The following is a 23,850-nucleotide window of genomic DNA, read 5'->3' as shown; positions in this document are numbered from 1 at the left end:
GCAGCAGGTGGTGGCCATTTTGAACACCTTTTGTAAAATTGCAAAACACAAATAAACCGAATTAATTTACATCGAAAAAAAAAACGATTTTTTTTCACAAAATAGTTCTTTCGGCATTAAAACAACCATTTTTTTTTTGAGGTTAACAAAAAATTCAAAAAGTTTTTGTCTTTACTACGGCATGGGATAAATAAGTTTTTACGCTAATGGGCACCAAGATTCTATTATTATTTTATTGCGTCATAGGACTTCAAACTTTTTGAAAAGAAAAAAAATCCAATATTGCAATTTCAAAAATTTTTCCTGTGAAAAATATTTGCATAACTGAAAAATTTTAATACGCATCATAAAGCGCATCTATCGGCAAATATTATCTAACCGAAGAAATTGTGATTTTTTTTTCATTTAGTGACACACCAAAAAAAAACTGATTACAGGTAGGTATTTCTTAAAATTTCACAAAAATCAAAATATCTCGAAAACCGTAACACTTTCGTTAGAGCTATGTTGGATTATTCTGATTGGAAATAGTCCAATCTATTAGGAGTTTTCATTTGGACCACTATTTACGAGACACCCTGTATATAGGAACCCATGTCCGGAAATGTGTCACTACGCCACTACGGCCCTTTAGACACGTTAAAATTTAGAAAAAATATTAATTACCTAAATAGGATCTGATGCATTTATTTTTACCTTTTGTATATGATACCATCACAACAATTGTTCAAAATGTCTTCCTCCAACCTCAATACATCGATTTAAAAGCCGCCCATGATTTCGGCGGACTACACTAAAAATTTGATCCTCGTTTTGAATGATTTTAAATGCTGCTGTTATTCGTCCAATTAAGTCTAGCTCTGATTCTACTGGAGTTTCGTAGACTAAAGAATTTACATGTCCCCACAAGAAAAAATCGAGCGACGTTAAATCAGGTGACCTAGGAGGCTAAGAAACTGCTCCACCTCTAGCAATCCAACGGTGCCCAAACCGCTGAGCCCAATACTCGCGTACTTGTACAGTGTACAGCAAAGTGAGCCGATGCTCCATCATGCTGAAACCACATTTGCTGTCTAACGTTTAGTGGAACATTTTCAAGGAGTTCTGGGAGAATTTCCTCCAAGAAACGCAGATAAATAGGTCCTGTTAACCGTTCCGGTAGAAGGTATGGCCCAATTAAATAATTATCAACAATGCCTGCCCATACGTTGACAGACCAACGATTCTGATGTTTTCTTGGAAAAATTGCATGAGGATTTTCTTCGTCCCAAACATGGCTATTCCTACTATTAAAAATACCGTCTCTTGTAAAAGAGGCTTCATCGGTCCACAAAACATATCGTAAAAAATTTGGTTGTGCAATGATGTGATCCAGAAGCCATCGACAAAACTGAACTCTAATATTATGATCGGCTGCAGTCATACCTTGAACTTTCTCAAAGTGGTAAGGATGGAGTTGTTGCTCGTGTAGTACCCGCCAGACAGAAGCGTTACTCGTATTCATATTCTTAGCGACGTCACGTGTGCTATTTGATGGTTCATCGGCAACTCGCTGAAGCACCTCTTCTTCAAATTCTACCGTTCTTACGGTTCGAGCAACACCAGTATCATGCATCTTGGTCTTAAACATGACTGTCTCAGCGAGCCGCCGCGCCGATGAACCGCAATAAACTTTTTGTATCCAGGATGCAGTTGTTCGGGATAACGTTCATGATACAACCGCGATGCTGCTCGTGCATTGCATTTTGTTGCTCTGTATGTCAAATGTATATCCGCCAATTCTTGATTGGTAAAGTTTTCCATTAGCAAAAAATGTTTAAAAATTGTAAGCTATAAAATTTTTAAACATGACATTGAGAATTGACATTCATAAGGGTTAATTTTAAACAATCGTTGTTATGGTATCATGTACAAAAGGTAAAAATAAATACAGCAGATCCTATTTAGGTAATTAATATTTTTTATAAATTTTAACGCGTCTTAGGGCCGTAGTGGCGTAGTGACGCATTTCCGGACATGGGTTCCTATACTCAAATGGATTCTTCTGTTGCACTAAACAACCCCCAGAAGTTTGATCCCATAGTTCTGAAACACCCTGTATATAGTCCGCGCTCCCTGTTATTTAATCTATAAATGCCTGTTTCTCCGGAAATTGCCAAGGGATTTTAGTAATTTTTTGTCCAGATATTAACAATGAATCCGTAAATCGACTTAAGATGGTCTCAAACCTCTACAAACAGGGTTCTCAAAAAAAAACTCAAAACAAAAAAGGTTTTGTCGTGAAAATTCATTAAAAAGTCAAATGGTAAAGAAATGAAAAAGCAGCCATCTAAAATTGATTTAGATATTTATTATTAGTTGCATAAAAAAGTTTCATTCGAATCCTTTGGGAGTTTTGGAAGTTATAGGCGTTTATATTTTTCTACATCTAACAATTCAATAATTTTTTACCAAAAAACTTTTGTTTGTAGAAGTTTGCAACCATCTCAAATTAGTTTAGATATTTATTATATTTGATAGAAAAAAGTTTTATCCAAATCCTTTGGAAATTTTGGGAGTTAGAGCCTTTTTCATTTCTTTAACTATGACTTTTTAATTAATTTTCACAACAAAAGCTTAGTTTGTAGAGGTTTAAGACTATCTTAAGTGGATTTAAGTATTCATTGTTAACATCTGGACAAAAAATGATTAAAATCCCTTGGGAATTTCGAAGATACGGGCATTTATACCGGGTGGTGCGTCGCTGAGCGGAACATAGGAAATCCCGTGTAAATTTTAAGGGGGTCAATTATCGGCTTCCCTGTACATTTCACAGAAAAAATGTAAGATAACTTTTTGAAGAGACCAATCTCGCAAACCCTCGTGCAAAGTTTCAAAAAAATTTAATAAGCGAATCTTGAATTATTGAATTAAATGTAATTGCAAAATTACCAAATTTTTGGTTCAGGTAAAACCAGACACCAGCCCTCAGCAAACAATTTGTTATAAAGCTTTGTCAAATCTGACGTACAGCCGAATACAAGAAATGTTTTTTTTTCGTTTTATCAATCTAACAACCATAGATTCAAAATCGAGACACGTAAACATAACTTTTTTATCTAAACTTTTATTTAATATAACGATGAAGTTAAACCAATAACAAATATTATTATCGATTATTAAAAAACTAATTTAATCACACTTAGAATTTAATTAAACCAATAGCAGTATCTGAAATATTTTCAATTTATTTTCCCATCAAGCCTATCTGGTCCATTTCAACCATTAAACCTATTGTTAGTAAATTCGAGTCCAAAGACATTGTAATAAATAACAGCTAAACAATATCCTAACCGATCATAAAATTCATTTCTAACGTTACTAAGTTGATATTGGGAAATTTTATTACATTTTAACGAAATAGCGTTTTGTAACTGGTTTAGATTCTCAAATTTTACACTTTTATAAATGACACTTTTTAAATGACCCCACAAAAAGAAGTCATTCGGTGAAAGATCATCAGAAGTCATCCGGTACCGTGGACCAATAATATTGCCGTTAAAAGCATTTTCCAAGCACTCTATAACCATACGGGCATTATGAGCCGGGCAACCATGCATTTGGTACCAGATCATTTGATCTTCCTGAACAACTTCTTCCAAGGCGAATCCAATTTGATTTTGAAATAAGTCCAAATAGGTTTCAGCTGTTAGGTTATAGTCCATAAAAAAGGGTCTAATGATATGGTTTCCGATAATTCCCACGAATACATTTGTTTTTTGGGGATATTGTGTCAGAGTATGAACAAAGCGATGTTCATTTTCTTGGCTCCAATACCGGCAATTCTGAACATTTGGTTCATTGTTGAGGGTAAATGTACATTCATCGGTAAAACAAATATTTCTTAAAAAGTTCCTGTAATTATTTGCTCTTTCCATCATTTCAAAAACAAAATGCCATTCTTCACTCTTCATCTCCTTCCTGCAGCTCTTGATGTTTTTCGAATTTATAGGAATAATATTTGTGTTTTTTTAAAGTGCGCAATACCGTTGTATGATGTTTATTTACCTCTTGCCCAAGAACCCTCGTACTAACCATCTTGTTTTCCTCCACACTCAGTAGAATATTAAGATCTCTGTTCTCTCTTTCTTCGGCTCTATTTTCGATATCCTCAGCTGAACATTTACAATTATTTATTGCTGTCCTTTGGACTCGAACTTATTGACAATATGTTTAATAGTTGAAATGGACGGAATGGGCTTGGTGGGGAAATAAACTAAATAAATGTTTTCAACATTTCAGATACTGCTCTAAAACTGTTTTCCGCATAATTGGTCTCTTCAAAAAGTTATCTTACATTTTTTCTGTAAAATGTACAGGGAAGCCAATAATTGACCCCCTTAAAATTTACATGGGATTTCCTATATTCCGCTCGGCGACGCACCACCCGGTATATTAAATAACAGGGAGCGAGGACTATAAATTGGGTAACCGACATATACTGCGTTCTCGACTTGGTCGCTGGATATTGATCGGACGCTAGCTTCACCTACATGATACCTGTTGACAGTTAACCTGCCGCTTCCCAGCATAGCGTTTTCCATTCGTCATGCTAAGGTATTGACAGTCGTTATTATCGTTCCGCTTTATTTATTTTTGATTTGAGACTGTTGTTTGGGCCTATCTTTCTTCGGTTTTGTAAGGGAAGTAATATCCGTGTAATGCGATGCGTAGTTGCCGTTCAAATATTAACAGAGCAGGGAAAAACGTCGACTTATGTGATTTATCTTACTTTGCTTGTTGGCGCTGAGTTTATGGCTTTATTACTCGAATGTCTCCTACTCCCGTAACCGCTTATACAGGGTGTTGCACCGCCAATCATGGGACATAGGAAATCCCATTTAATTTTTAATAGGGTCAAATATTGGCTCCCCTAATTGTTTTAGAGAAAAAATGTATTAGAATAATTTAAAGAGTACCAGAATCTGCAACCAATAAAATAAGTTCCATTATTTTTGGTTTGTCCATTTTGGAGTACCAGCTAAAAATCTTTACGAAAATTTATCTTTTTTTATTGCCTCATATTCACAGGTATGCCATCCAAAATGTATTACCTTGACAGGTCATGAAAATCAAATAACTTGTGATAATAAGTGCACAGCATTATAATTCTACATTAAAAAATAGAGCTATGGGTTACACTACTAAAGAAAAATTGGTACTAATGGTTAAATGGTTTTACCAAAGCAATAGTTACCGGGAAATTTCAGAATTGCTTGCAGGTTTTTTTCCAAATAGGCTGAAACCAGGAAAATTAACAGTTAATAGAATTAAGGATAATATTAATATTTAATATTAATTAAGTTAATAGAGTTAAAGAAAAATTTGAGCAAAAGGGCACTACAATAAATAATTGTGAATATGAGGCAAACAATGAACGAGACAATCATCAAAAGGAAGAAAACGAAGAAAATGTTGTAGACTTGCAGGTTTTTTCACATGTGGAAGAAAATGCTGCGATGGTTCTAAACATATCCTCGCAGGTGTGTGCACGTGAAATGTGTGCCCCGAGTTTAACAAGCTGTCTGTTATGACTGAGTTGACTGTTTTATATGTAAGTCAAATAAGTTGCTGTTAATACTTGCGGGTAAACAATTTCTTGACCACTCTTCCTGTAGATATATAAATTGTTATTTTAATTAAACCTAATTATAAAATTGACTGCAAACACCGTTCTACAGTAGCGAATTTGTTTACCTTTGTTGGGACTATATTCCCGATAATTGTGCGAAATGGAAGATCTAACAAATAAGCAGCTATTAGCTTTACTAACCCAAAATATGCAGTCTATGAAAGCTTGGCACTTGGCACCAAACTTGGTACCAAACTAAACGAAAATATGCAAGCTGTTAAAAAACTCGAGAAGGAGAATAAAGCACTCAGAGACACAGTTCAGCAATTAGAATATAATTCTCGTTCCAAAAACCTAGTCCTGTTTGGCATTACAGAAACTATTCATGAAGATCTTATTGCTATATTATCGTAATTTGCACAGACTATGCTACATATTAATATTATATCCCAAGTCATTGATGAGGGCTTTCGGATTGGAAGATCTGAAAATAATAATAGGGTGAGACCAATATTAATTAAGTTTGTAACGAACTCTGCCGCTCGTTCCATGTTAAAAGTGGCGTATAAACTAAAAAACACTAAGTAAGCGATCTCAGAAGACCTACCTAAAGAGCTACTTGATTTAAAGAAAAAGTTCCTATTTTATAAGAAGTTTGCCAAAAACCAAGGCTACTTTGTTAAGTTGAAAAAGGACTGACTAATAATTGATAATAAAACATGGCGCCTGGAAGATCTGTAAAAAAGCTTGTTCCACAAAATCCTGAACCATCTGAATCAAGCCCTGATCTACCACCACTTGCACTGCCTAACGCCCCACCAGTTGCCAGTAAGACAATCTTGGTAGTCAATCTATTGTTGATACGTTCATCGAAGGAAAAAACGTCAGTGCCTGAAACGAAAACTACAAACACAAGATACCACTTTCGTTGAAAAAACTAAAACAACCCAACATGTTCGAGAATAACAGTCTATCACGCTTTTATTAAAATGTGCGCGAACTAAATTCCAAAACTGATACATTCTTTTCTTCAATAAGCGATTGCGAGTACGACATTGTGGCATTAACAGAAACATAGCTAGGTGGGGAGGTCGACAGTTTTAAATTATTTCTAGCTAAATACGGGGTACGCCGAAATAATCGAAGTACTGGTCAATTTATCGCGTGGAGGCGGTGTCCTTCTGTCTGTCAAAAACCCAATAGTGTGCTCAACAATAGACACTAGTCATATCTCTAATAGTTTTTCCTATATAGATTTTATTCTGTGTAAATCTTTACTTTAATATAAACCACTGTTTGTGCTTGTATTATATAGGGTATCCCGAAATTACACCGCAATATTTTATCAGCCGCATCTTTGTCTAAAAATAAGACAAAAACTTCATATACAGGAATCTTGAAAACTGAAGCGTTTTCATGTTATAAAACGACTGGTCGTTATTTTTCGAAAATTTTATTGTATACTACCGTTATTGTTACTAGCTAATTTTATGACATTTTGGTCAGGTCAGCAAGGTTAAAAATGTCAAAACTTTTTTTCTAGCTTCTTTTTAATAATTTTGGTAATAAAATTATTAAAAAAGTAAGTAAATGGTTCATAATCATGTGCTGTAGTGCTAAAAATAAAATAAATAAATACAAGAAATCTTGGAGAGATCATGGGCATTGATCATACAACTGATAAGAATTTCCAAATCTCGAAGAGTTATAAAATGCAATTTCGATGGAATATAACAAAATTTCAGTTTATCAATTAGCGAAAGTTAAAAATGAGTTTTACGGCCGCTTGGATCATTGCTTAGCTGCTTTCGGAGGAATATTTGAACTGTTATAACAATTTTTTAAGTTAATATTTTAGGTTTAATAAATTATTTATAATAAAAAAGTAGTCTTAAGGTTTACAAGTTTTTTAAAATATGTCATGGTTCGTATTATAATAATTTGTGTGCATGTGTAGAACTGTACGAATTTTCAATAATAATTTAATTAAAACCACAATTTGATTAAGACAACTTTAACAATATAATAGTAATAACTTCTAACCGGGCAAACAAAAAAGAAATTGTAAGCTTAAAAAACGAGATAATATTTTTTTTAAATCTCTACCATAAATTTTAACCCTTAATCAAATGGTGATCCTGAAAAATTATTTGGAAAATCGAAAAGAGTAGTTGTTGCAAGGGTAGAGGGTTGTTTTTTGAATAACTCTTTCGAGGTTATTTTTTTCACACGTCGGTCCATTTGTTGAAAACTAAATTTCAAATCGCTCAGAGCGATGGTTTTCGACAAAAATTTAAGGTAGAGTTTATTCTGATGGGTTTCTACACTTAGTCAATATCAACTTATGAAACTTATGGCGTTTCAAAAGTAATCAAGTAGCTACTAAATAACCTTAGAGCATTGGAAGGCTAGAATTAGCATTACCGTGGAACTATGGGCCGCTTGTTTGCTTGCAACATCTCTGATGTAATGATGCTAAATGCTTATGTAGTAATGGCAAAAAAACACACTTTATAATATCATAAAAATTCACTTATTTTGACAGGCGCAAAATAATACTATTCCTCTTTAATAAAATATAAATCATTTTCTTTTCAGAAAATATCAATTTAGCAAAGTGTAAATTTTCGAAAAAATTTTGGTTTTTTTTGTCAAAATTTTGTCCACCTGGAAGAAACAGAAATATGGAAAAAGTTTCTTTCCATCCATATTTCACATTAAGGATTTAGTTATTTTTAATTATAATGTCAGCTTAGATAAGATACTCTATAAAGAAGTCAACATTCAAAGTTAAATGAATGTAGATAACGTCTCTATATTAGAGAAAAAGGCAACAACATCGCAACGTCGCTCGATCGCATTATTGATTCCACCGACACAAGTAATCTTTACCAGTGACGTCGTCAAAAAATATTTATATGATAAATATTTATTCATAATAGATTATACTTTAAATTATAAGCAATATTACCGTTTATGAACACTTTATGCGTTTTTTTATCATACTTCATTAAAGTATAGGTACTTATCTAATAAAAAGCATTTTTATGGAAACTCAATATTTTTTATAACTTTCATCAGTTTATGTTGATTAATCCATCAGAGCAAACTCTTTGCCTTCAATTTTCTCGAAAACCATCGCCTGCCATACCGCCCTTTATTTATAAGATTTTTTTTACTATTTTTAGGAGCACCTCCTAAATTGTTTACATCATTTCAATGACACCCTATATATAAGAAATTTTTTTAGTATAATCCTATGTCTCCTATGTGTGACGGCAATAACGCAATAACAAAAGCAAAGTTAAGGCACTGGCATCGTTTGTGAAGAAAAAAGACTTGGCAATATAGACCCAAGGTAGTAGGACATAATATTATGTCTATAATCATACCTACTAATGGAGTAAGAACTGCTCATTTTACTAGCCCTGAATGCAAAGCCAGGTAACACCATATAGCTAAATGGGTCCTTAAGTGTAGACATAGCAAATTTTAAAGATTGGCCTAACTTAACATAGACCAGGAAGATTATTTTTAAATATAGTATACAAACTACTCCAGAACAGTTCACACAGGGCTGTCAGGAGCTGGGATATACTGAAGCGATACGAAAAGAAATCTGTTTTTTTTTTTAAATTTTTATTTAATATATACCTTTTGACTTTGACTTAACAAAGTCAAAAGTTTATTGAAAAGCAAATTTGCTGTACAATTTACGAAGAATTCCTAAATTTACAATAAACATATAACAAACAATTACACAGGGTACTTAGAGGTACAGTCGAAATAAAATAAAATTAACCTAGACATACATGCACGCAAAAACAAGTCATCAAGGTTCCGCAACATAGGTCAAGAAATTCTGTAAAAGAATAATTAGCAGATCTCAATTAAAATGTTTAAATGACAATATCAAATTCTCGAGTTGCAATAAATTATACATAAACTTTCCATAGTGGAAAATAGTATTTCTACTTAAAGTGCTTCGAGACTAATGTACTTGAAGGTTTTGTCCAGAACGTGTTTGGTAATTATGTATATTAGCCCTTTGTTGGAAGGTATTAGAATGATAGTCACGAAATGTTTGAAACAAAATAAGATCATATAGAGTTAGTATTTTGTAGTGACTACAGTGATCCCTATAGTCTGCACATGATAAGACCCTAACAGCTCGCTTCTGCAGAAGAAATAGAGAATGTAACTTAGAAGCAGTACAGTAACCAAAGAACAGGATGCCATACCTCCGGTGAGATTCAAAAAGGGCATGATATACTTCTTTTGAGATGCTTGGGTTATTAATCTCCATAGCTACTGTTCTTATTGCGTAAATAGCTTATGATAGACTTTTTAATAGCTTGTTAATGTGAACATCCAATTTTAAAATTTAGTCGATTATTTGCCCCAGGAACTTATACTCACCCACTCTCTGAACCAAACTATTTTGAATTTGAAAGGATATTCTAAGAGAGAGTGTGTTTGAAAAAACCATACATTTAGTTTTAGAAGTATTTAAATCTAATCTGTTTTTATCAAACCAGCATTTTATTTTGTGCAAGCCCTCGTTAATAACGCTCTGCAGAAGAGATGGATCCTGCCCTGACCAAGATAGAGAAGTGTCGTCTGCAAAAAGGATTAGCTTCCCTTTGAGGTTGAGAGTAGCTAGATCATTAATATCTAGTATAAACAGAAGGGGATCCAATACAGAACCTTGAGGAACCCTATTCCTAATGATCTTAATTCCAGAGGATACCTCTGTTCCGCAAGGACCTCTAACGCACACACACAGCTGTCTTTTCTCCAGATATGATGCAAACTAGTCCAGATCAGCACCCCTGCAGCCATATATGTTACGTTTTTTCAAAAGCATTTGATGATTAACATAAGCAAGTGCTTTGGCGAGGTCGCAATACACTGCTACAGTCAATTGTTTGTCATTAAAACTCTCAAAAACATGCTTAAGTAATTGGTATATGAAATCTTTAGTGCTTGTGTTGGCTCTGAATCCAAATTGCGAAGGTGCTGTTATTATTTTATTCCTATCTAAAAATTCAGTAAGGCGAGTCTTGGCCAATGTCTCCAATATTTAAAAAAAAACTGACAGTAGGAAGATAGGTCGAAAACTTTCCGGATGATTGTTACTTCCGCCCTTGTGAATTGGAATTACCTTTAATGATTTAATTTCATCATGAAAGATACCTTCAGAAAATGAGCAGTTTATGAGACTGGTCGAAACCTCAATCACCCTAAAAGGCATATTCTGTCCTATAATTTTTTTATAGTAATTTTGGTGTAATTTGATCCAAATCAGAAGAAGATTTTTTTTTATGTTTTTAATTACTTCCTCAGGAGCAGCCGGTTTAAAGAAGAAACTATTAAGGGGGTGGTTACTTCCACATAATTTATTTTGTTGAGGTTTAGCGGACAGGTGTTTTGTGGTGTGTTTAGCTAAATTTCCATAGAAGTCGTTAAGTCTCTTTCTTCTCAGCAATTATTCCAGGGTCTGATAATATCATATTATCAACTATCATATATTCAACTTCCAGGGTTTTATTTGATTTAACTTTCCGACTAGCAATGTTACTAACAATGGTCCAAGTTTTACGTTTAGGGTTTCTTGCATTCAATATTTCATTTGAATGAAATTTATTTTTGGCTGTCAATATAACTGGTTTTAAATTTGCCTTATATTTCTTAATATATAGGAGAACATTTCTATTTTCAGTAAACTTTGCAAGATACGAAAGACATATTTTATTTTTGCAGGATACTCTTATTGCTGGGGTATATAATAAATTGTTTAAATTTTTTAGGAATTCTTTTGTAGGGAAATGACGAAATGACGCTCTAAAACTATAATTAATCTTGTTAAGAAAATTGTGAAATTTTTCATTAAGGGAATAACTTGTGTTTTGAATATCACACATTATTGACAATTTTTTTTTAATTTTTGCTAGAAAATATTCTATAACTTTTAGATACTGTTGTTTAGAATTTACTAGTGGAAACATATAAGATTAAAGTCCCCAAAAGTGCTTTATGATCACTAAGTCCAGATTTAAATATATTTAAATGTACATTGTTTTTGCTAAAATTTGAACAAAAATAATCAATGAGTGTTGCACTATTTTTTGTTACACGTGTAAAAGAGTTCACAGGCAGACTTAAATTAAGAGCCAAAAATATATGCTTTAAGTTATCAAATTGTGATGAACTCTGACAGCTGTCTATATTAAAGTCCCCCACTAGTACTATTTTACCGTCTTTAGGTAACATCAGGACTAAGGACCTGGAAAAGCTTTTTAAAAAATACATCTACATTACCCAAAGGAGATCTATATATATTTAAAAGGTACAAATCAATCGGTTTTCTTTCGGCTTTCAAACTCAAAGTCTTTTTCTTGGTTTAAGCAGTCATATCGATCGATCGTTGAACACCATCCTTAGCTAATATCGCAGATCCACCACGTCTGAAATTAGCTCTAGTATAACAAGAAATAACACTATATCCCTGAAATACAATATCCTCCTCAGGGTAAGGTGATGCTCTGTTAAACATATAATGTCAGGAGAATTTAAACGATCACTGACAGAGAATTCTGTAATTTTATTTCTTATGATACAAATATTAAGTTATAAAAAATGCTTAAAGTAGACTTATTCCTTGGGATAAAAAATGTTCAGTAGGGCTCACATCACACACTGCCTCTTATACGTCTAAGTGACTTATGGAGTTGGATAGATCTATAATTGAATCATTTGCTGATAGTCACTAACTTGATGAAATTCAGTACTCATGTTTGTATCTGGTTTAATAAAAATTAGTGATTTATTGTTATTATGTGCTTTCAAGAGTTGTATATGAGTTCTTATCCTTTTTGCAATCTCAGAGCATTTTCCTATCCCTTCCTTTTAAGGAACAGTATTTAAAAATATAAAGGATGACTCAGACGCAGAATTTACACGACTAAAGAACTTATTTAGCATGAAATTAAAATTACAATTAAAAAGGTTACTATGGCTAAAATGTGGGGTAGACAGAAAAATATAATTAGTGTGACTACAAGTTTTAATCTTACTCCGTAGGTCCTTAATTTTTTGAGCCCTACATTACAGAATATCATTAGTGCCTGTCATTATAATGACAAAATCATTAAGCCCACAATCTTTGGTGAAAGAGTCTAGTGAGTCTATAACATTTAGGTAAGTTCCTCCTGGCTTAATGAGGCAAAATATCTTATAGTTCTTGAGGAATGAACTACTTTGCATTACATTATACAACTCCCTACCACGTTGATCACAAAGGAAAAGAATTCGATCCTTCTGTTGCATTGGTCCAGCCTCCGGTTTGGCAGTAATAATGGAAGAATGTAAGTCTTCAGGCTAGGGAACTACTTGGTTAACAGGATCCGTTTGTGTTACAGCTGTTTTCATATTTGCCTGGTGTGTGGATCTATCCATTTGTAATATGGCAATTTTTTGTTGAAGCTTTTATGCTTCAGCATTCAGACAGTTAATATCTTTTTCAAAAGTATCAACTGAGGTTATCAAACTATTGTTCATACTAGTTAGCAACAATTTCATCTTCGAACTTTTCTCGTGGTGTCTTTAAACTCAACCAATTGCCCTGTGAGATCTGTATTAACAGCTTCAATGTTTTTAATTTCCAGTTTATACTCACCTAACCTATGCATTAATTTAAATTTCTCCGTGAACTGAACAAATGACTGGCTATTTCTTTAAATTCTTTTAATTAATTTGTCCTTTTCTTGCAATGTTTTTTTAAGGGTCTCAATCTCCATTAGAAAATTCTTCTGCATTTCATCCCCCTCAAGTGCTTTCTGCTAACAGTCCGGAGAAAAGTACACCCTATATCCACCTATTTTGATCGTCAAAGTACGTTCTAAGCAGTTTGGGTGTAGTATACCATAGCATACAATGCAATAAAAGTTTGAAAAATCCTTATTCTTGCAGCATTTAAACGGGCGTGACATGCTTGTGAAATGAAAATGCAGGATGTAGGTCGGTCAAACAATACACGAGACTAACACTTGCACATCGAGTAACAAAGACATGAGCGCGATAGACCAGCAGTGTCAACAAGCGCAAAACAAAAAACGTCGACACCGATCGATGATCGGAACAAGCTACAACATAAAAAAAAAGAAATTCTCGAAAATGGCTCATCCAAAATCATAAAATTCCCAGTAGCCCTGCCCAGGTCAACTCAGTTCAGTGGAGGAACAAGGTCAAGTTTTAGGGATGTCAGGTCAGTTTAACAATACTCGAATTAAACGCACGGCGAAAAACAAACACACGAGTGCGGTGAACCTCGGAAAACCAAAACAGACCAAACCAAAACAAATCAAACAAAACAATTGAGCAATTACCGGCAAACGCGTAGAACGTAAACACGACCGTTCCGCACGACTGCTGCAATACTACAATACTGCTCGAAATAATGAATTTCAGATTTTCCTTATTTCGTTAACTTTTTAGACGTGTTTGTTATATACCTATCAGATTAGACAAATCGTATTTTTTGGTAGAAAAAGCATTTTATAGCTTAGTGTAATGAAATAAAGTACTAATAAATTAAACAACTTACTTGTAAAGACCTTCTACTAGAACCACTATTCGATCTGGATAGCAGAGGTGGTCTCCGTTTAGTAGCTCCCCTTCCCGCCAAAAGATTATTTAACAATGAAGGACTTCTAGCACAAATAAAAGCATGAAACGAGGATACCGTAAACACCCCCAATTTGTTTAAGGTATTCTTCGTTGTGCGAGATACGTGGGTTAGTAGGGACTATAAAAGAAACATTTGGAAAAAATGCTAGATATTAGTAAAAAAAGTTCTACCTTGGGATTAGGTAGTTCGCCACTTTGTAAACTGGCCATATAACATCGCAATCTGAACTGTTCACAATGTAATCGTTCTAAGTTTTCTTCCCATTGTAATATTTGATTGTAAATTTGTTGCTGTCCCTCATAGTCGCAGGCGGCATGTTGCATTTCTGCTATATGTTTCATTTTATAATCCTTAAAAATTAAAAAGTTTAAATAAGTTATGTTGAGGTTTAAAAACTATTTACCGTTTCAATAGCTTTTTCTAATCTAAATATTTCCTCTTGCAGTAAATGTAGAGTTCCAGTTTTACCTCTGTGCCGAGCGAAAGCAGCGGCACAAGCACTATGTATGCTGTTTACCCAGTTTTCTAGCTCAACCTAAAAAGATAGATAAATAATTCGTTGCGCTTTCCTCAAATTTTCATATTGCTAACCTGGCACGGAGCTTGAAAGAGGTAGGCGTCACCAAACGCGGTGCTCAAACAGAAAATAAAATCTCGTTTGGGATGTTCCGGAATGGGCTGCATAATCGCTCCGTCGACGATTATTAAATGTTTGGGAGCAGCTTCCACGCTCCTGCCCTCACGTGATTCGCACGGGTAAAATAGTAAAGTGGTGCCCTTAAGGCATACCCAGTAACCTTTCCAGCCACGTTTACGAGCCAATTCGATCTGGTGCTTTTTTCTGAGAAGCCATTTTTTAACACTAAGAAAGCTAAAAAACAAATATGAAAATTTAACAAAGCTATTTTTGCCAGATGTAATTATAAGTATTGGTACTAACCCAGCTTTTCTAACTGCTCCGGTACAGTTGAATGATGCGGCCGCAGTTCCGGTCTGTTTAGCCTTGTACGGTGAATTCATAACACTTTCTCCTTCATCTTCGTCGGAAACTGCGGTGGTTAATGACATACGCTCATCGTCCGAGATCTGCAACAAAATTAGTAAAAAACGATAATAAAATAACGATTAAGTGTATAATAATGAGATAATAAATACTAGAGTGTCTTATTTTAATTTATTTGAAAAAAAATATTCATGCTGATCATCAATATGACGATGCTCAACAAATTTAAGTAGGCTTCCTACACAAACTTCTCTATGCTATGAGATTTAGATAGCGAATTTTATTAATTTTTTTAATAATATTTTAAAACGTTCTGACCATTTATAAGATTTATTGTTAGCATTATCAACTCATGACTTTTACTTTAATAATATTGCAATATTAAAACAAGGTTTGCTTAAGGAATTGCAACTTCGCTTTATGACTTAGACTGATTTGTTTCGGCTTAATATGGAATATCGTGAATTTAACGCGGTACAAAAAAATGGCAAGCTTCGTTTAGCTAGAGGAACCCTAGCCTGGTTTAAACGATAACGGTCAAATGTTGCAAGGATTAATGAAGAAAACGAATTGCATGAAAATTCCGCCAACCTGAAAGAAACTCGGCCATACTCATCAACTTAAAAAGTGTGTTTGAAGAAAAGCTAAGAGATCATTCTGGTAGGTTAAAAAACAAAATTTCGGAAAACAGGGAGGAATTAAAAGAATATATTCTTTTATTGATTGAAGATAGGATCCAGAAAGTTTTAAACAGATCCACAGTGATTTCGTCGATGCACGCACGTGTGCTGCTGGATACAGGTGCGACAAAGATAACTAAACCCGTTATAGTAATATTTGCATCGAAATGGCGTCTATGAACAGCGACGCTAGATCGAGCAAATATGCATGGTGAAACAAACCTCTCATTTACCATAGGAAAAGCCACATTCAAATATCCTGCATTAGTGCCTGAGATTAGGATTTAAAGCAGAAAGTCCTAAAGTTGTTTCACATCGTGAGAAGGATTACTGCATTCGAGTCCTATTTCCGGAAAAAAACTTTGATACTTGAACAAAGCGACATCGTTTTGAACGGCTGCGAAATAGTTATGTTTAAACCTGCAATGCATGCCGAGGCTGTTGGTCTAGGCATATCAGTCGAAAACACCATTGTACGTGCTGGTAGGAGTATTCCCGTGAGGATAACGAATGTCAATTTTAATTGTCCTGTGTTAAAGAAGGGCACAGAGGAAGGAAACTGATCTGCAGTTCCAGCAATAATTTGACAAGTTGTGGCTGTAGAAACAAACTAGGAAATTATTCCTAAAGAACTAGAAGAGCTGGTATCGCCGGTCTAAGGGCAGAACAAAGAAGGAGACAGGCATTTGGTTCATAGATTTTGAGAAGTTTTTGATACTGGGAAGAAAGAGAGGATCAACGTAATCCAGCACGAAATTGTTACAGAAGATCAGTAGATAGCTCGAAGACTGTCACTAGCTAAGAGAGAGGAGGCCATATAATATCGTTGAGAGTAAGGAAAGTAAGGCGTCTTAAAAAAACTAAGCAGTCCTTCACCAGTGGTGCTAGTAAGGAAGACAGACGGCTCGACCAGATTATGCGTAGAATACTGGCTGGCATAACGAGACAGCTATCCTCTTCCTGGCCTTGATGGCACTTGATGAACCCTGGCGGGATTGAAGATCTTTTCCACCCTAGACCTGAAAAGTTGATATTGTCAAGTTAATTTAGCCCCTGAAGACGGCTTCCACGGTAAATTAGCTCAATTTACCGTGACTTAAACGATGCAATGCTTCTGCCAATTTTGAACAACTAATGGAAATGATTTTAAGAGCACATTTAAAAGACATGTCTGGTTTACCCTGATGATATTATTGTGGTAGGAAAATCATTTGAGAACCACATTAAAAACCAAGAAGAAATACTTCTGAGGCTACAAGGGTCAAGAAATCAGGGCTAAAATTAAACCCAAAGAAATGGCATATATTTCAAATCCTTATGCAGTACCTGGGTCACGTATTTTCCAGTCAAAAAGATGCGGTTGACAAGTCAAATGTCAGGACTGTGAAAGGGCCAACCTTTGACCGTTCTCAAAGATAAACATGAGCTACGCAGGTTCTTGGAATTATGTACTATGCTAAGTGGAGGGATTTTATTAAATAAAATAAATAATAATAATAATTTTTAAAAAAATAATATTTAAAAAAATATTTGGATGAACTAAGTCAAATTGGATGGACAAATGGGTAATAACAGGAGGAAAAAAGGGATGGTTAAAGTATGGGAAGCTTCAAATCTTCTCAAAGCGAAGCCGACTAGCATTAACCACTTTGGTAGAGTCGCGTGGATTCAACAAGAGTTCAATAAAATATAAGCGTCACATGTTTTATCCCGGATAGAAAAGAAGATCCCGATGGCCAACAAAACAGGAAACTACTAAAAACATAAATAAATATATATAATAATAAAAGCATACTATACCTATAAACCTGAAATCAAATCTCACAAGAAAGAACAGACAGGGAAATTTATAAATACAATCAATTATATTGACCCACAATAATAATATGTACAAATGTTATGGTGTAATTAATAATGTACTTAAAAAAATTAATTAACGATAAAATAATTTACTTTGGCTATTTATTTATCTGCTATTAAATTAGAGCTTTAATGTAAAAGCACTTTAAAACTCATGGGCTCACATTAAAAGTCCCTTGTCTTGTTAGAAAGTTAGGTTATCTTTCAAAATTCAAAACAAACAAGAAAAAAACTAGTATTTAGTTCTGAGAAGCGTTTAAATGAATCTATGATAAGAGAAAAGTTAATAATCAAACTTATTACTTTAAAAACAAGTTATGTCGCTCTTTTTAAATTAGTGTCTATATCAACGGTAAAATCTCATATCGATGGCATAATTCTAATAACCCGTATCTGGCAATTTTAAGATTTTTAGATTTACTGGGCAATGTGAGGGTTATATTTCACACATTATTACAATATCCAGTAACGGTAAGAACGCGTGGAAGTATTTTTAAATCAATCAACTGTCTATAATACCCCTTATCTGCTAGTTCAGCGGTGTCTTCGTAGATGTTTACTTCGTGCGAGTAAAAATCTGATTGTTTTTTGTGCAAAAATCCATAAAAGTTAAGTGAATTATGATTTATGCTGTAGTTACATGATTATGTAATATGCCTAAACTGATATTTTATTAAAAATACTTGATATTATTGTATAGTTCCAGTTGAAACTTGCCTTTATAATACGGGATATTAGCATAGTTCTTTTTAAATAATTTTGTTTGATACGAAGCATTCTCAGTACTGCATTTTGACGGTAAATTCAGACGCATTTATGGTTTTATGCTAAAGAAATTTTGTGGTAATGATTTATCCTGGAAAGAGAATGAGGTGGTTCTTTAAAAAAAAACCGAATATTGCACTCATGTGCTAAAAACCCCATAAGAGCAAAATTATGTTCAAAAAATTACAGCGGATTTACCAAATCGATAGCACCAAATCAAAAATACCACGTCGTCAGGAAAACCAGTAAATATTTGTCAGTTTCAGTTTGTTGAAAAGCCCTAATATTTGAAATATTTATCAAATTGCAACGTTGTCTTATCAGTAAAATCACATAAAAATATTGTGATAAATTTTGTTAGCTAATACCACATAACTTGTTTCTAGTTAGTAAAGTTATTTTTTCAGTTCGTAAAATATTCTTCTAAAATCCACGAGTATTGTACCTTAAAAGGAACCAGAACTTTTGATGAAGATGAAGATGAATCCTTCTTTACGAACAAAGCAAAATCTCTTGATGGCCTTAAACAAACACCCAGAAGAAACCAAAACCGCTACCACTTACTATATAAAATAACGATGGTATTTTAGCAGAATGTAATGAATGCAGTAACTCTGATTTTGGAAGTCAAAACATTCCAGTACTAGAATCCAGTAAAACAGTTTCTAGAAATAATGGAGATTATTTGTAGAATGGAGAAATATGTGGAATGCTGCGAAACTAACGATAGAGAAAATTTTTTTAATACTACGCATGAGGCCCACAATTGGTCTGCTCCATTAGAACCTGCGGTTTTAAAAGATCTTAACGAGAAAAAAGTGAAGCTAGAAATATTATGACTGTTGACCGCATGCAAGAAGATGTATACATTCATGTTTGTGAAATAGATATTAATGACGAAGTTCATTTAGATCCAGATTTTCTTCAAGATAATGCAGAACTTATAAGGTAGATCCTTAGTGAAACAGAAGATGCAGAAAACAAAAAAAACAGATTCCCAGGCACTTCAAAAAGAAAAGACATGTGATAAAGAAGTTTTGAATCCTTAGAGATGATGGCGGCTCTACTGATCAAGATAAAGGTCCATGGAATTCGTATTCTCACTCCGCAAACAAGGAACCGAGTAGCGACAGTGAATCTGAAGAAAATAGAGAAGTTACCAAAACACGTAAACGGAAGAAGAACGCAGATAAAGCCGACTGGTTTTAAAAAAAAAAACAATATACAAAAAATGAGGGGAATGAGGTATAACGGGTATCAAAGAAACAAAAAAAAAGAAATTACTTACGGCTACAAAGAAAAATGGGCGATTCTTGCAGGTCAAGCGTATGTCAAAAATCTTCTGTAATACATTTACAAAAGACGAAAGGAGACTCATGTTTGAAACATTTTAAGAAAAAATGGACTGGGTGGAGAAAAAAGCTTATATCACGGGAAATATAGAGTATACGACAACAAAAAGATCATCCAAAGAAGACGAGCCTTCCAGAAGAGCTGGAACGTACTTGTATTACTTACAATACAATACAATTACAATACAAACAGATTTTATGTGAGTTTTATAATCAAGTTACATTATTGTGTTCACTTATTTTATTATGACAAATAGGAGTGTTTCTCGATTAAAACAACCATTTGCCTGCACCATCAGTAAACTGTAGTACAAGTGAGACAACCCTTTTAAAGACCTTAAACAACTATTTACATTCCACTTGCAATACATTTTAAATATTTATGACCCAAAATTAAAAGAACCTATATTTGAATAGGAATATAAAACATTAAAACCAATCAAGAAAAACCACTAAGAAAAATGTTAATAAAAAAAAAGACATGCACACTTATGAAATTATATACCCTCAATGGGAAATAGGGATACCAGCTTAGATAGGGAGGCAGCGCTGATGCGAGAAAGCGAAAAGAGGGACCGGCATGCAGAGAAATGCAGATGAACGGGCGAAACTCCGACCAGTTTGACACGTAAAACTGTTTTTTTTTGCAAGTACATATAAGAAAAAACAAAATCAATTATTTATTATTTTGACCCAAAAGTATTTTTAATTTGACTTGTTTAAAAAAGCTTTGGAGAGGTAATTCCTTTAGTTCTTGGGAAAGACTGTTCCATATCTGAACAGCAACAAATTTTCTATTACTTTGTAAATCTTGTATTACTTGAGAACTCAATGAGAAAAAGAGGGTATGTAAAAGAATGTTTTTGAATACCTTTGGGCTAAATGAAGACATGGTTCATGGGTGGTTTAAAAAACAGAACATAGTCTAAATGTCTGAAGCAACAGTGAAGCACGAAGATAACAAGAAATAAAGAGCCACTCTTATTTCATGGTTCAAAAGCCTTCCCAAAATGCCAACTCACTATTGTCGCAAAAATAGTAAGTAGTAAGTTATATTTAGAAACCATAATTCAGTCAAAGGCGCAACTTTATAGGGAATATGTAAGTGATACTAACAATAAAGCAAAAGTGTCTTCTACGATTTTTGATAATACATTTTGTGATATGAATTTAAGCCTTTACAAACCAAAGAAAGATTTCTTTGACACTTGTGCTTCATACGAGGTTGGAAATATAAAATAACAGGATTATGCCAATCATATAGAGCAGAAAAATATTGCTCGAGAAGAAAAATCAAAAGACAAGAAAAATGCCTACCGTTTAAAAAATTATACATTTACCATGGATGGACAGGCTGTCAAAAAGTGCCCACTAATCAATGCCAGCGCAATATATTATAAGAAAAAACTAACCGTGCACAATTTTACAGTGTATAACAGTAACTTATTTGTTAAAGACTGTTAATTACGATGTGTTCAATATTTAATATTTTTTTCCATTAAAGTCTTTCTTTAATCCAGTTATTTTATTTAGATCGTTCTAAATTTTCCAAAATTAAAAGCTCATATCTGCATTTTTTAAGAACGTAACTGCATCAATATCCCGTATCTGCGGTAAATATTACCAAAAGCTTGAAATATTGATTACTCTACATTAGACAAGTAACATAAAATTAAAAAAAAATTAATTAAACAATAAAACATGAAATATACTTCAAAATATAAGAATTAGACACATTTTTAATTTTTTTATAAAACTACGTTTCTTCAGATACGGCCTATTAGAATTAGGCCATCGATATACTGTTATTTGGGGCTAAAAGTTCGCGTGAGTACCTTCGAAATAGGCCTATTTATCCAGTTTAATCGTATATCTATACGATTTATTATAATGAAATAACTAATATAAACTTAGTTAATATGAAAATATTCAAAACAACAGTGTAGTAGTAAAATTTAAAAATGAGCGGATTAAACGGATTTTTTGAGGCTAGTATTTAGTATAATATACGACAGTAAAGCTAACAAATCTCGATAGGACCTTGATTTACTGGTTAGATGATTTACTGACTGCATGGTTCACGGTACGTCACAAACATAGATCAAACCTGGCTCCAAGAGGGCTGCATGATTGAGACAGAGGACCTGGGTGAATCGGTTTAACAGTAGATATCAATTTAGATGTTGTGGAAGTTTGTGTTATTGGTGTAGATGAGTGAAGATTTCTACTTATTATAGTAGTAGGCCAAAATGAGACCGAGTACATAACCGACTCATAAACCAAGATGCCAAATGAAAGTATTAGGACTTACTAATGGAATTGACCTTTTCTCGGGAACACAAAACTGAACACTAAACAAAGAACTTTGAAAAAATTGGGATATTACTTCACCACTTATAATCCTGCACTATTGCCGTATGGTATTTAGTATCCATTAACTAAAATATCCAAAAAGGTGAGTTTTCAACCTTTTATTGAAGTAAAATCGGCAAAAGTACCAAGAACTCAATCTTCTTTAAAGGCTTGTTCTTAAAGACTCCTAGAGGTCAAAGATTTTCCCGCCAGAATATGATTTCTGACATTAGGGAAATCAAGACATTAAAAAAAAATATTATGATTAATATTTTGAGTTTCATCATAAGGGCTGAAAATTATTAATATCAAAAATAGATATAATACTGAAATATAACTCTTTATTTTGTTAACTTTAGTACCAGAATAACTTAGAAATTGCCTTTCAAAGTTCTGTAATCGAGCTATGCTGTCGCTAACATTTTGGGTCTATATTATTTTCTTATTTTTTTCTTTAAGGAACTGAAGAAAATAAAATATAACAATTTAATAAAATATAACATTTTTACCATTGACCAGGCTGACAAACGGAAAACGAAAATTTCAATGGTCCCAAGAGCATCAGGAAGCTTTCGATGAACTAAAAGAGGCTCTTACAAGCGTATCTATCCTAAGCTGTCCTCTACTCAAAGAACAATTTGAACTGGAAACTGACGGACCAAGATGGCTTGAAGACCGACGGTCACAAATCCAGGATGGCCAAGAAGAAAAAAAAATTATTTACTATTTTAATAAGACGCTGACTGAGCATCACTCTTCGTTAGAAGGCTAAAAAGTTGTTGTCAAACTTCTACAAGTACCTCTATGGGAGGAAGTTCCTTCTCCGATCTAATCATGCAGCTTTAAAATTGATCTTTTCATCTAAAAATCCGGAATGTCAAGTAACAAGATAAATAGAAAGCCTACAGGATGTTGATTTTGATGCTGATCATCGAGCAATCCAGAGGACTACAAATATTGTCAACGGCCAGAGGACAAACATGCTCATTTGCTAAGAACCACCATTGTCGATCGAAAGATTTTACTAAGTCAGTAGCAAAGCAAACATAGGAGACTCCTACATGAACTGGCAAGTAATGGGCCGCAGAAAAAACAGAACGCTTTGATGCGCCAGTACAACGTGGAAAGTCCAAGAAACGATTTTCCAGGAAGGACTAAGTCAGTGAGGTGCGCAAAGGAATGCATGTCATGTATAGTAAAATTTGTATTTCGATTCCAGATGCCAGCGGTAGGATAAACGAGGAATATGTCAATGGCAAATAGTAGAGGTATAGCAATATATTGACTGGGTTTGGATTTGCGACCCTAAGAGATTAAATGTTCATAAATGGAAGTCATCATCAATGTCCTTTACAGAATACAAAAGCCATTGCGGGATAAAGCTTAAGTCACTCACTTTGACCGACAAGCTTTTTATTATGGAAACCACGAAGACACTGAACTACGGCAAATTCAACCAGAGCTGGATTTGACATTCGATGAATTCACGGGCTATCATTCTAATGGTCAAAAAAATCAATAACCTGTAAAGTGCATGC

General features: G+C 33.8%; 1 protein-coding gene across 7 annotated transcripts in view; it reads right to left on the bottom strand.

The window, feature by feature from the left end:
* The window catches only part of LOC126745640 (protein still life, isoforms C/SIF type 2), a 252,589-nt gene that overhangs the window by 109,669 nt on the left and 119,070 nt on the right, over positions 1–23,850 (bottom strand). For all 7 annotated transcript variants that reach the window (XM_050453574.1, XM_050453573.1, XM_050453571.1 and 4 more), the window contains 5 exons: positions 15,241–15,386; positions 14,892–15,171; positions 14,704–14,835; positions 14,471–14,650; positions 14,217–14,417 (listed from right to left, as the gene is read on the bottom strand). In XM_050453574.1, coding sequence (XP_050309531.1) covers positions 14,217–14,417; positions 14,471–14,650; positions 14,704–14,835; positions 14,892–15,171; positions 15,241–15,386 — 939 coding nt within the window. The remainder of the gene's footprint in view (positions 1–14,216; positions 14,418–14,470; positions 14,651–14,703; positions 14,836–14,891; positions 15,172–15,240; positions 15,387–23,850) is intronic.

The sequence above is a fragment of the Anthonomus grandis genome, chromosome 16 (genome assembly GCF_022605725.1).
Source record: "Anthonomus grandis grandis chromosome 16, icAntGran1.3, whole genome shotgun sequence".
In the NCBI taxonomy this organism is placed as follows: domain Eukaryota; kingdom Metazoa; phylum Arthropoda; class Insecta; order Coleoptera; family Curculionidae; genus Anthonomus; species Anthonomus grandis.
The sequence above is the reverse complement of the archived record's forward strand: the minus strand, read 5'-3'. Positions and strand labels throughout refer to the sequence as shown.